We start from the raw sequence: 14,448 nt of genomic DNA, 5'->3' as shown, positions 1-14,448 counted from the left end.
AGAATAAGCTAAATATTTAGTTACGTAAAAATGCAAGCTGTTACAAAAAAGGGGTAAACCTCATCTTTGTTCTATTTGACATAATATATTTGTTCATTCTGTTAATGTACTAGATATATAAAGAACAACTTAACACGAGGATAGTATTGGTTGCCATGGAAACCTGGGCTACTGATAACAAGTTCACCATATCTGAAAACCCCTTGGTGACTCTACGTGAGTTTATGAAATATAGGAGGGATTTTATCAGAGAGAAAAGTGACGCAGTTCACCTTTTTTCGTACGTAACCTCGTGTGATGTTTTATTACTGGGGTTTTTTCTTTCCTTGGGGGTTGCTTCTCATGACTGGCTGATGCATCTCCTTTCTGTTGTGTGTGTAGTCCACAATAATTCAGAAAATAATGTTTTGGATGGGGAGGTGGGAAAAAATTAATGCACAAACTGCCTGCCAGTGCAACTAGAGGTTTGACTCTTCTTTTGGTTCTAACATACCAAGCCTGAGCTGCATGCGCTGTAATCCTTTGTTATTCTGTGCAATCACCTGCTCCACAAGCACAGCTATCTGAAGAGTCATGCACAGTTTCACCTCGGAGGTTGGCTTCTTTGGCAGTAGATCATGGATTATTTAAAGGCAGAACATTGGTTTTGAAGCCAATGAGGTTTTCTGCTGAAGTGCACTATGGCCTGCTTTACTTCGTTGAATGACCTGCATGCTGCAGGATTACTGAAGTGTTTCAGATCCTCAAAACAGTTTGTTCTCCCAAGACATTTGAGCTGTAAGAATACTAAACTGAGAGGAATGTTATTTTCTTTAAATACCTCAATTGTTTTGGAAATAAGATTGATATAATAAAATATATCTACAAAAAGACAGAAGAGGTTAATGGCTGAGATTTTTGATCCACACAAGACATGCCAGATGAGTATCTCTGTTGGAGTTCTTTTTTCTCTCTGCTGACTGTTTTTGGAGCCTGTAAGAATAAACTTAACCTAAACATGACCTCAGTAGGGTTCCAGGATACCCAAGCCCAGTATCCACCCTCAGAATTTTTGCATGTGCTTAATTACTGCTATTGATTTCTGCCTTGAAGAAAGCTAGTAAGGTCTGCAAGTGATGCTTGCAGATTTTGGTTTCTCTGTGTCTCAGATATTCATCTCTTAAATGGGAATCAGGCTTTCTCATATCCTTTGTGTATCTTCTCTGGTGACGTTGTAAAGTCTTTGGGGGGGAAGTCTTGTTCTTGTGAATGTGTGTGGATTGACTGGGGCAAAAGAGAGCCTGACTTGGCCTGTAGGTGGGACTCTGGATACCACTGTAATGCTAATTGCACCACCACCAATGGTGTTTGTGGTATCGCATTCATAGATTGTTTAGAAATAGTAATTTCTGAAATGGTGTCTGTGTGTGAAACACAGCTAAGTTGGAAGGTGAGGGTAGCTGGTGTGACGGTACAGTGGTTACAAATGAACTTCCACCTTCAGCACAGTTAGCCCACATTTTAATTCTTCTTGATGTTTTAGTAAGTATCACTCAACTATATGTTTGATGGTTTTTTTTCACTTGAAAAAAAATAATTTGCTGGATGGATCAGTACTCTCAGGTGGAGCAGAGTATATTTTGTCTCCAGTAACTGGCGGTCAATCATGCTGATGTGGTCAGCACCAAAGAGGTGATTAGATTTCGGCTCAGAGTGCATCTGTTCCTTGGATGAGATTGGCTGTAGTTCCAGGAAGTTTCCACCTACCTCTGCATCTTCTGATAATGCATCTCCCCTTGAGTTTTACCTCATCAGCACTGCCTGATTAGACACGTGTTGTTTCACTAGTCCTGTGCGTTGGCAGCCCGGTGGCCTCTCCTGCACTCTGCCTGGAGCATGTGCCAGCGGAGGGCACTCACTGCAGTAGAATGTCAAGAAACAAAAGGCTGGGCAGATCCAGGTGGTTTGGCAAAATAGTCCCGTTCTTCTTGTATTAGGTAGTCTGAAAAGGAGGAGGGAAGAAGGTATAACTTTTCTGGAGATAATTTGTCATGTGAGGTTTGTGAGTGGTTATCTGTTTTTCCACTTGTTTTTCCATAGTTTGAAGCATAGTGGTGGCATCCAGCATTTGCAAATGCCATCTTCTCATTTGGAAATCAGAAGGGAGTGCTGGAATAGTCGTGTGCAAAACTCATGGACTGAGCAGGGTAAACTTCCTTTTCTTTTCCTTTTTGTCAAAGGGGGAGTCGATTTCAGAGCAGTCGAAGTGGCGTAGCCCACACTGGTGGAATCTGCTCCTTGCTTAAAGGCGGAGGTGTGAATGAGGTAGGTGGGGATACTGGTACAAGCAATAAGTGGTGGAAATTTATCTGCACGGAATTTATCAGTGCAGACATGTTCCTCAAAATATTTTGCTTTTTTTTTGCTGATGCAGAATATTAATGTAGCTCTCTAGAATGGACACTTCAATGAAGAGTGATGAGTGAATAAATTCAATATAGGTTCAAATACACTTTTCAGCAAATTCTGCAATATCCTGTCATTCATAATTGCAGCCACAATACCAAGAAAGAAACGGACTTTCTCTTACTTAGCTTGTCTATAAGCCAGTGTTTAGTTTTCATCTAGCTACCGTGACGTAAGAATTCTAACGCTGTCTACCTGATTATGCCTTTTTTTTTTGCCTTGATATGAGAAAAGCTTCACTTGAATCTGAGATACCTGTGTGTTACTGATTGCTTTTTGTACCTTGCTTGTTTATTTCAGTTTGGAAAGCCAGACTTAATGGCAGTTACCCTGGCACAGACCTTGGCCCAAAACATTGGCATTTTCTCAGACAGAAGAAAACTTCTAAGTGGTAAGTTTGTTTGGTTTTTCACTCTGTCTCAAGAGAAAAATCTTAGAAGGTGGAGGATCTTATCAGTGTCTTTCTGATACGTACTTTTCCCTTCTGTTTCTCACAATATTGCAATATTTTTATTTCTTGCAGTAAAATGAGAAGGGTCTGATGTATTAATTTTCCTCCATCTAAATGCTCTAATATCCCTGTGCTCATAATTCCTGGCAGCACTGGTGTCACCGTTTCATCCAAAATAGACCATAAAGGCACCTGCCACTTTCATTCATTTCAGGCAGACTGGTGTCCCACCCACAGACCAAATGGCTGCCATCTTACGACACAAGGGCGGAATATATACATTATTAGACCTGGGGATAATGAGGGGCCTCCTCAGTACTGTTATATAGAACAGTTTTGACAATACAGTTTATATCTGTTTTTCTTGATTGATTTCCTCTGGTAGATTACCCAAATTTCCAGTACTTGCTACCCTACTGCTACCATTTCTCTGCTGTAACCTTGGTATTCAGCTACTTGGTTATCCCTGTTTACCTGGAATGCTTTAATCTCTACCACTCTGCCTGCAACAAGCACCTCTCCTTCCTGCTTCCATGAGCTTGATATGATTAAAATACAGTTTTGAAACAATTTAAATAATGAACTGGAGTGCGTACTTACTGGATTGTGTGTGCTTATGTGGCCTACATTTAAAAAAGATAAATTACTGTATTGAGTACTAGAACTTGGCTTAGGTGGATTTTGTTTTCAGGCATTGTAGACGATATATAATGCAGAGATACATCTGCATTTAAGTATTTTTTTTGTAGATTATGTAATACTGTTTTTAAAAATACTCAGAAATGTGGGACGGATGCTCTATCCTACAGACATGTTCAGTATTCATTTTCCAGCCACGTATTTTTTAACTGATGTAGGGGCAGGGTAAAAGTGAAAATTATAATAGTGGTGATTCCCTTTCTTTATGGCTGAGAGGGGCAGGGCACTGTTTTGGTGGGGAGAGAAGAGAATGCAACTTTTGGACCAAACTTCATTTCCTTTCTAATTGTACTTTTAAAATGGAAGCAATAAACTGATGTTCATGTGTACAGTAAGAGAAGTTACAGAATGTGTAAGTGGAAAGCATTTCTACTGAAATTGAGGCAAGATACAGCTTTGAAAGTGGAGGATTGAGACCAGAGCAAAGTGATCCCAGCTGGCAGGGCAGAAGGGAGTTAGTTGCATGAAGGAAGGGAGGCAGGTAGGGGAGGAAGGGAGGCAGGTAGGGGAGGGCGGGAGGGAGAGCAGAGGAAAAAGTTGATAGATCCTGTTGTACTACCTTGTGTTCATTGACCATTCCATTTTTTTTTTCTAAATTAATGTTTGGGGTTTTTCAAGGGAAGATTTTCCCAATAACATTAGCATAGTCAAAGAAGAGAACTAAAAAAATCAAAAAGTTAAAATGATTTTTTTTTAAAATCTGAAAATTTGAGAAATTAGTATCATCACACAGGAGAAGACGAGAAAGCTGACTCATGATTTGCAAGTGCTGAAGGCTAATACTGCAGTTTCCTCTAACTTCACTTTAAGAGAAGGAAAGAAAAACAGGACATATTTTCAAAGCTCAAGATTGCGTAGAATCATGTAGAGTTTTTTAAAAAGTTTGGTAAGGAACACTGATACACTTAAACTAAGGTGTGCAATAAACCAACAAATTATTCTTTCCAACCTGTCTTGAAATATGAAATGGAATTGAGTGTAGTGTGCTTTTTATGGTAAGAAGTGTATTATTTACTTGAGATGTAACTTCTTATTTTATCCTTTTTTTTTGTCAGGTGAGTGTAAGTGTGAGGACACCTGGTCTGGATGCATAATGGGAGATATGGGGTAAGACATTTCACTAGAGGAAAGTCATGTTCTTCATACAGTAACATAAAGGAAAGGTGTGAAAATCTTTCTCTTCTGTGGTTCAGCAGAATATTTTTGATGACTTATTTTTCAGAAAGTAAGGTATTAGCTATATACCATACAGAGACACCTTTGAAGAAATGTGAGAATAAGTGAGTTCATGAGAAGGATACGTGAGGATTTTTGGTGAATGCTGATTTAATTTGGAAAGCACAAAGCTCAACAGTAAACCAGATCATTGCAGAGAAGCAGAAGCAGGTGTAGCTTCTTTTCTCATGCAAGTTTGCTATTGAGCTGTGGGAACAAACAATGACACACCCTAATTCTTGAAATCCTATAACCAAATTTCTGAGGCGTGTCTCATTTCAGTGTTTTTGTTGGAATCTTTCATTAATCTCCTGTCATTTTTTATCCCCCAGTGGGACGCTGAGTATGTTCATACCCATGTGTAGTGTCACTGGAGAGATTTTAACATAATGACTGGTGAATCAGCAAATTTTTGCTGCTGGATGAAATTTGATGCTTTCTAAAGTGTATTCAGACCCTAGTGCTTTTTATTACAGGCCTGTCTTTTATCGCGTGTATGAATTACGTTGTAGTCTAGTTTTAGATATGAATTACATTGTATTCTAATTTTAGATACAGACAGGGCTCAGTTTTTAGTTCATTACGAATGGATCCACATATTTTCACAATAGCTTTGTGGTCAGAAAAATTTTGAGCAAAGAAGTATATGTCATTCAAACCTCTTTGAAAGTGTGCCCTTTTTGCCTTGGTATACCTGAAAACATACCTGCTAGGATTTTTCTGATTTTAACTAAGTTAAAGAGCCAGTCTGAGAAGCATTTTTGATTCTTATAAAAGTTATAAAATCTCATGTTAGGGTCTTTAAATTCTTTATCTGAAGTTTAAACCTTTCAAATAATTGGGTACATGAGAAAGCCTTGTATTTACCTAGCTTATTGCTGAATGTTGGTGAAACCCACAGCCTCTGTAGTGTTTGGACCAAATTCGTGAGCCTTACAGATGGAAAAGGCCAATTATGTTTTGGAAGCTCTCCCTCCCAGCAATGCAGGATAGCACTTTGGCTAATATTTTTATATCCAGTGGTGAGCTGATAGAGGAAAGCCCTTGAGACTCCAAAATCTGCTTGAAGCGTAAGTACTTTCGTGACTGTGGACCTGAATATGAAGATCACTGCAGTTGCCTTGGGAAAAGTTACTTCCCTGTGGAAAGGATCCATGCAAAGATTCTCTGCATCATGTTGTGTTTAGGTGGGGCACTGTGCCTCAGGGGCACTATGCACTCAGTTGAAATTTACTGAGTGGTACATACGACAGAGAGAAGCTGAAATGTTAGGTGGTATTTGTTAGGAGCATGTTTAAAATTATGTAACTCTTACTATATAAAAATTCTGTGGGTCAGGAGAACCATTTCCTCTAAGAGAGAAACAAACTATGAGCTTTCTTTGTCTCCTGCAGTTTATATGGGAGGAGATAGATGAATTTCTGAGATCAGGCCTGTTAGTAGAACAAGTCACGCTTGTGAGAACTACACACTATAATCAGATTTATGGTGTTGGCATGTAAAAACTTAGTGAAATGTTCTAGACCTCTCACTTTCCATGAACTCTGTGTCATTGTTGAAATTTCCTTGTTATTTACCGAAAGCATTTTCAAACTAGATAGATTTACAAACAGATAGTCACTATGAACAGCATGTTTTCATTCTTTTTCTAAAGTATAATGTTGTAGTTCTCCTGTTTTGAAAAAAGAAAATATGAAGTGTAAAAAGCTCCAGAGAAATTAATCCTGCTACCTTATTCTGTTAGATACTATCTTCCAAGCAAGTTCTCTGAGTGTGATATTGAAGAATATCATGAATTTTTAAACAATGGAGGTGGAGCCTGCCTTTTCAATAAACCAACCAAAGTAAGTATTACATTAATGCTGAGTATTATTTCTATTCTATTGCTAATTTAGATGAAACCAAGAAAAATGAAAATTATAATACTGGAAACAATACCTGTAGTTTTGAGATTTCTGGTTCTTTCTAACTATTCTGTTAACATATGGGTGTAAGTAGATTATCTTAGTCCATAGTAATTTAGAAATTATGTTTAAATAAAATTTTAATAAAGTGGTTTCCTGCCCAATAGATTATCCACAGCCTTTGATCAAGAACCATCCCTCATGCAATTTTTTCTGAATATTGTAAATACAATACAATTTTGTATTATATTTTATTATTGTACTGTATTATATATTACAGCTGAATGTATGTGATGAGATTTTAAGTGTCTTGGTAAACTTTTGTGGAGCTTGAATTCTAATTTGCACTGAATCAATGTTTTTTACTAATCTCTGGAAGCTGAAATGGGATTGTTTTTATGTCAGATCTGTCCCAAGATGCTTTTTTAGCCTCTGCAGTGGGTGCAGTGCCCTACCATCAGACATTTAAGGGAGATAAATGCAAAGCAAGGCCAAAAAATTCCAGCCAAGATACAAGGTCTGCAATGGAGGATTTGCAGCAGTGTTTTGGTATATTCCTGCTCCATTTACTGAAGCATAGGTTAAAATGTAAAGCAAACAGGATAATGGTCTTGACTCTCTTCTATATATAATTAATGTTAACTTGTATTTAATGGCTGCCTTTCAACAAGCAAAGGAAAGAGACTAAGGCACAAAGACAGTCCAAGGTGGAAAAAAGACTTACCTGGTAGCTGAGATGGTCACAGATGTAAAAGAGAAGCAAGTCAATTCAGGAGTGATGCATGTTCCTTCTGGTGAGCCTGAGAAAAAGTGCATCTTCTGACAACCACAGAATTTCAATAAATGTCAGATAAGGGAAGAGAAAACATCGAGCTGAGCCTGCTTATCTCTTAAAGGTCTCTTTTCATGAAAGAGTATATTATTAAAAGTGGAGAGAAAGCACTGTAATTCATTAATAAGATGTAAGATTTCTTACTTAAAATGTACCCAAGTTTTAGAAGTTTGCTCTTTTCCATCTCATTAAAGGTGGAGAGAAATACTGGTAGATTTATTTATTTGCTGAGTGTATTTTTATATAGTGTAATATGTCTTGGTTTTGTTTTGGTGATTATGTTCGTTTACACATCTGTCACTTGGAAAAAACCTCAATTACTCTGCTTTCAATTTTGTTTGGCAGCACTTACGTTATTTTTTGATAGCATGCAGAAATGTTAGATGTGGAAGCCAGGGAGATTTAGTCTCTTTTATGTATTGTGATTTGGGTTGGTTTAAAGGTCTTGTCAGTGGATGTCTGTCTAATTAACAAAGCTGTCAAAGACATGTTTTTCCTAGCAAGGGTGGTGAGACACAAACTTTTGCTTTTCAAGCATTATGAGATAAAGGAAAGCTGATGTGACAACGGGCAGTGTTTGGCAGTGCTCCACTGTTAGATCAGCTATAATCTCAAAAATTACATCAGTGGCTGCTGGAGCAGATTGAACATATGCTCTTTTCAAATGAATGGATGAATGATATGACTTTGGGGAAAGGTTGTCCAATTTGCTTTTAATGTTTGTTTTTTTTCTTCAGTTTTGTATTTAGCTGTCCCTATGTATTGCAGCAAATTGGCCCAATATTTTAAGGCAGAATGCTCTGTTACTGCAGTCTCTTTGTTGTGCAGCACACCGAGAGATATTGAAGAAGTTGTCTGGAAAAATACATAGGAAACAAGCAGTTTTAACAACTCCTTAATAATTCTAAAAGATGGCATACATTTAACGTTAAATTCTACATTGCATTGCATGCTGCAGTTGAATTTCCATTTCAATTGATCTAATAATAGCACATCAGCCTGTGCCAGGCTGTGGTTTGTGGCACAGTGAAGGATGTGGGGTAATGCTTCATCCTGTGGGCTCCTGACAGAAAGGCAGCAGCTGGAGAGAAATGCTCTACACCATGAACCATGTACTTGTGCAGATGGCTGATGAGCAGAGTGATTTTTGGAATGGTCCTGGTTTAATTGGAGAACTCAGAGCATAATCTGCAAAATTTTAGTCTGGTGACATGCTTAAATGCCTGCTCATTTATGCAATAAAAGCTACTATTATGTTTTTTTATGTCCAAAGAAAAAAAAATATTTTGTTTTAGAAGAACTACCTTTAAAAGTTTTAGGAAGACAGAAAAAATTAAACTGGAAAGAACGCAGTGTAAGTGTCCCTTAGAAGAGGTTATAGCATACAGATATACACATTTTCTTATTTTAAGTTACAGTTCAGTGGGAAAGCTGGAAGGTAAGGGAAGAAGCCTCACCAGCAATACTTCCTGTACACATCTGCCTGTGGTACATACTTATAGAAAACACCTGAAAGTTCCCAACTGTGGTAGAGGAAAAGGGAAAGAAAAATCCAACTGTAACAAAAACTGACAAAGAAACTCGTCCTCTCACCTTCCCAAGCATTTCTGAGCCACATAAAAGGACAACTTTTTATGGCTATTCCTTCTGAACTTACAGTGCAGTCTTTAACCTTCCAGCCTCGTCACTTGAACTCCAGAATAGTAGCAATTGCAACCACTGTGAAGATAATGAAATTGTCATATCTTTTAAATTTTTTTCCTTTATTGTCACACCTTTTGTTTTTCATTGTAACTTCTGCTCGAACTGAATTTACTGTAAAGCTGACACCTATGCACAGAAGGTACAATGTGACTTGGCAGCATTGCTGAATTAATTTGCAGCAGTGTTCATTCTCTGTACACTTCAGTTGTGTTCAGTGTCTCCCTGAGTCGTGGGTACAGTTTTTGAATTCATGCATTGGAGTGCTAGCTTAAAAGCCATGTTGCACAGAGTAAAAATGATTCCCTTAGGAGAGACGTGCCCTTTGATTTCTGAATTTCCATGCAGCTTCTGGATCCTCCAGAATGTGGCAATGGCTTTGTGGAAGATGGAGAAGAATGTGACTGTGGGACAATAGCGGTAAGTGCAATGTACTTTAAATTAGCAGCTAAATTTGTCCAAGAATTGGTGCTGCCCATTGCTGCTGTTAACAAGTGGAGGAAGACAAAGCAGGGTGAAGGTCATGTGCCCAAGGATTCATAGTAATAGCTGCCTGTGCAGAATCATACCTTCAAAGACATTAAAGAAAGCATTTTTCTAGATGGAAACACTGGTCAGTGCTAAAATGTTAGTATTTAATGACTGACAATATGAAGTTAGAAAAATTATTTTCTATCTTGCACAGGAAGCAGCAGTTTCATGCCCCACAAGTGCATGCCTTTTTCTGCCTCCAGGTGCCTAAAAGCCTGAATAAAAATCCATTCAAGTAGTCTGCTAAGATGAGAAGTAATAAGAGCTTGGGGTTCATGTGCTTTTTGCATGTATTCTGTTCTTTGTGTGTGTTCCTCAGGAGTGTGCCAGTGAAGGAGGAGAGTGCTGCAATACCTGCACCCTGACCGCGGGCTCCCAGTGCAGCAATGGGCTCTGCTGTCGGAAGTGCCGGGTAAGGGCAGTGACCTTCACTGCAGCATCCTGCTGGGAATGCATCCAGGTGGCTGCAGGCCCTACAGCACATGTGTTTTCCCTTGCAGACCTTGTGATTATTCTTCTGAAAGCTTACCTTTTAAAACTGGCTGAAATCTGATTTTTCTGGGGCTAGACTCTGTCATTTAGGCTTGACTTTTTGGGGCAGGGACTGTCATCAAATGCAGAGGTAAATTAAAGCCTTCATGTTTCAGATAGGTTTGAATCAGGTTGAAGTTCTATGAGAGCTCATTAGACATCCTTGTTTAAAGGATAAATTAACCATAAAGGTTTCATTAGATGTCCTTCTTTTTTCACTATGAGAACAGTGAGGCACTGGAACAGGTTGCCCAGAGAAGCTGTTGATGCCCCACCCCTGGAAGTGTTCAAGGCCAGATTGGATAGGGCTTTGAGTAATCCGGCCCATGGCAGTGGTGTTGGAGCTAGATGGTCTTTAAGGTCTCTCCCAAACCCAACCATTCTGAAATCCTGTCATTCTGTGAGCATGCACATCCTTATCCATGTGCCACTCCCAAGGCCATATGTGTTGATCTGGATTTGCCCCATGAGACTGAGTGGGAAAATCATACCACAGAATGTCTGAGAGAAGGATATAGTAAAAACCCAAAAGCTCACCCAGCAGAATTACTCAGAAGAGTTCATCTAAAAATCACCTGGCTTCAGTTTCAATTTGGTCTGCATGTGTCTCCTTATGTTTGGACTGACTGAAATCCCATTGAGTAAAGGGAATCAAGTGCTATGTAAACTGTAAGGTATTCTTCCTGATACATCAGTAAATAGTAAAAGGAGGTTTAACCAGATTGTGGCTGTAAGGGAGTCCTGCTAAATATGACTTCAAATTGAAGTCATATTTATGAGTTGTTTGTGCTCATTTAGTAATTAAGATAATTAGTATTAATGTAATTAAACTGTGGTGTGCTATGTGGGATATTTTTATCTTTGTGCCCATTTGAGGGTTCATTTCCTTAGGAGGATCATTAATAATAACTGTGGACCACATTCTTAACTTTGTGCTCATCCTAATGTTAAAAAAAGAAAAAGCACAGATTATGCTGGAACAGATCACATTTCCCTAAGCACATTCCTTTTTTTAATGTAATAAAAAAAATCATCAGATTGCCAGTGTGGGTGAATTTTGTTCAAGAATCCAAGTCACATAGGCACCATATTAAAGACTATCAGAACTAAACTAAGCTTCTGTATACCTATCTTATTTTTTTGCAAATGATGAAAGGGTTTATCTACTTACAGAGTGACAAGGGTGAGTGAATGGACAGAAAAGTAGAGTTTTACAGAATGTGTATCCCTAGGAGGTGTTAATCAGGACAACTCAAAAGACTGTATATAACAGTTCCCAAACTTGAGGTTACCTTCCCTTGCAATACCCTGCCTGAAAGCAGGAGTGAAGGAGGGATTGCAAGCAATGCATGGTGAATATACATCCTAGCAACCTGTAATGTCTCTGAAAATGTTCATGTCTGTCTGCATTTTTCGAGAGACTGGTAGAAAAAAGAAGCTGAAGGCTGAGAAAGTACCATAGTCTAGCTCTTCCACTGATGTGTGCCCGTTCACACCAACTGTGGAAGTTAGCAGTTGTCCCCCAAAAAATGTATGTGCATGCAGATAAAAAAAAAAAAAAATCACAGGTTTGCAAAATGCACTGGGTATCACAGTCTTCAGAAAAATTTGTGGGAAAATAAGAAGTCTGTAGTGTGTCCATGACCAGAAAAACTAACGATTGCCTCAAATGAGATGTCTTCCTGCTTTTCCAGGTCTTGAGACATAGCACATAAATCTTTAGCCAAAATGTCTGTATTAGGTTGCTGGTACGCTTTTCGTTGTTAAATATCCAGTCCCTTAGAAAATGGTGTCAAACTGTACAGAATTCAGTACATTTATTAATAGTTCCTGTTCTGCAACAACAATGGGGGATTAAAATAACCAAAGTGTTTATACATAGAGCTCTGCGGTGTTCTTCATCCCTAGAGAGAAGATTGGGATCACTCCTATTTTGTAGAGAAGAGTAAAATAGTCCTAAAAAATCCTGGTAGGATGATGCTGCCAGCTACTGCAGTATTGGTTTGGACACCCCCAGGGGTCCTGTGTCCCAGGAGAGACTTCTGCTCGACCCCACAATTGATGCCCTTGGGAGGGGGTGCCTCAGAGAGTGGTACCACTTGCACCAGCAAATGGCTTGAGTGGTGCAGCATACACACCACAGAAAGGAAAGTCTTCCCACTTCAGTCAGCACATGAATGTTTCCCATTTTTTATTTTAGATAAAACTGTAAGGAAGCATTGCATTGAAGGCAAGATATGGAGATACCAAGACACTAATTTTCTGTGCTTTTTTTTCCAGTTTGAACCTAAAGGAGTTTTGTGTCGAGAAGCAGTGAATGATTGTGATATTGCAGAGAACTGCACAGGAAATTCCAGCCAGGTGATTTTTGTGTCTTCTATCCATGAGACAAAAAACCCCACCTGTAGTCTTGAAATCACTATGAATGTTATTGTTTTGTATAGTAAGGTGTATAAAAATTGTGTTAAATCTATTGATGCTGAAAAAAACCATGATACTGAAATAATTTTTCATGTGAATTTTGTTGTATACTTTGCTTTCATGCATGTCTGATCTATTACTTATTTTCTCTCTCTATAGTGTTCTCCTAATATCCATAAAATGGATGGATATTCATGTGATAACAGACAGGTAATTAGGACTTCAGTTTGTTTTACATTCTTTCTGCTGTTATAAATTGTTTTTTATAGATTTTATTTTAAGATCTTTGGAAGTCACCTGGGACAGTTCTGCTAACATTCATGAGTTTTGGGTGCTAGTCATATTTTGAATGAAAGGAAGATAGAATTACATATTAGTTGCCTCAATATAAAGTGTGTGACAAATCTTTATATTAAAGAAATATGTATTTTGGAAAATCAAGTTATTTGAAATATTTCCTGTATTTTTTCTTTCTTTCTAGGGTATTTGCTTTGGAGGAAGATGTAAAACCAGGGACCGGCAATGTAAATATATCTGGGGTGAAAGTAAGTGAATGTTATTGTTTCTAAGTTGGTTGTAATGTGGCTTGAAAGGCTATCTTAGCTAAGAAAAATTATGGAAGACACATACTGAGAACCATTGAAAACATCTAGAACTGTATGTCTCTTCCCTTCTTCCCCATAATTTTGTCTTTCCATCCTCTTTTCCAGCTCTTTCTCTAGTGTTGGTTAACTTACTGGTGTTTGTTCTGAAGTCTTAAACCTTAGTTCTCATTAGTAAACACCTAGGGAGCCTATACTCATGTTCATTAGTTTATTTCAGTGGCTTCTGGGCATTTTTGACCAATAAACCCTCATCAATCTGAACAGTCCTGTGGTGTTCTCATAAAGCTTTTAGCTGAGAAGAGCACTGTGCAGAGTTTCATGGACCACCTACAGATCATGGTGCTTCAGTTCACAAATTGGGAAGCTGAGCTTGCTTTGATGGTGTATCCCCATTTCTCATGACATGGCTTTTCAAAGTCATCATCATCTTAGAAGAGATTTGTTTCTGTTTTTAGAAGTGACGGCTGCTGACAGGTACTGCTATGAGAAGCTGAATATTGAGGGGACTGAGAAAGGAAACTGCGGAAGAGACAAGGACTCTTGGATACAGTGCAATAAACAGTAAGTTGATCCATTTAGAAAGCTGCTAGTATGAGGTTTCTTACCCTGATCCAGTTCTTTAGCTGGCATGAAGAGGCTCAAAAAGCCTTTCTGTGGATAAGACTTCTGGCCTTCTTCTGCAGACCTTTGTGCAAGAAATCCTGGAAGGAGCAGGGTGTTGAGAAGAGATGATCTCTGACAAGAGAGCACCATCTGAGCTTGGGAGAGCTTGGACCAAAAGTGGTCCTAGTACTCTCAGTGAGGCTTAGCAGTGCAGAGGAGAGCAGTCTTTGGTTTCACATCTTGGTGTGATGTTCACTTTTTGTGCTGTGCCATTTCATTGCTAAGTTGTGTTCACTTTTCATGATACTGTAACTTTGTATATTCCTGCAAGTTGCTGCCTAAACCATTTTTTCACATTCTGTAGATATGCAGTTGATTATTTCTGCCTATTCTGAACCTTTCACCAGTCCTTATTAAACTGGTTTTTCGGATTTCTCCATTCTGTCAATGACATTTGATTTCTAGTTCTGCCTACAGGTGAACTAATGTCCTTTCCCACTTTTTTAGATG

General features: G+C 38.5%; 1 protein-coding gene across 13 annotated transcripts in view; it reads left to right on the top strand.

The window, feature by feature from the left end:
* ADAM22 (ADAM metallopeptidase domain 22) overlaps nt 1-14,448 on the top strand; it is a 128,964-nt gene that overhangs the window by 85,710 nt on the left and 28,806 nt on the right. For all 13 annotated transcript variants that reach the window (XM_039548960.1, XM_039548959.1, XM_039548958.1 and 10 more), the window contains exons 11-21: nt 114-280; nt 2,220-2,304; nt 2,746-2,836; nt 4,651-4,702; nt 6,555-6,654; nt 9,596-9,667; nt 10,098-10,190; nt 12,590-12,670; nt 12,890-12,940; nt 13,212-13,275; nt 13,791-13,896. In XM_039548960.1, coding sequence (XP_039404894.1) covers nt 114-280; nt 2,220-2,304; nt 2,746-2,836; nt 4,651-4,702; nt 6,555-6,654; nt 9,596-9,667; nt 10,098-10,190; nt 12,590-12,670; nt 12,890-12,940; nt 13,212-13,275; nt 13,791-13,896 — 962 coding nt within the window. The remainder of the gene's footprint in view (nt 1-113; nt 281-2,219; nt 2,305-2,745; nt 2,837-4,650; nt 4,703-6,554; nt 6,655-9,595; nt 9,668-10,097; nt 10,191-12,589; nt 12,671-12,889; nt 12,941-13,211; nt 13,276-13,790; nt 13,897-14,448) is intronic.

This window comes from Corvus cornix, chromosome 2 (genome assembly GCF_000738735.6).
Source record: "Corvus cornix cornix isolate S_Up_H32 chromosome 2, ASM73873v5, whole genome shotgun sequence".
Taxonomy (NCBI): Eukaryota; Metazoa; Chordata; class Aves; order Passeriformes; family Corvidae; genus Corvus; species Corvus cornix.
The sequence above is the reverse complement of the archived record's forward strand: the minus strand, read 5'-3'. Positions and strand labels throughout refer to the sequence as shown.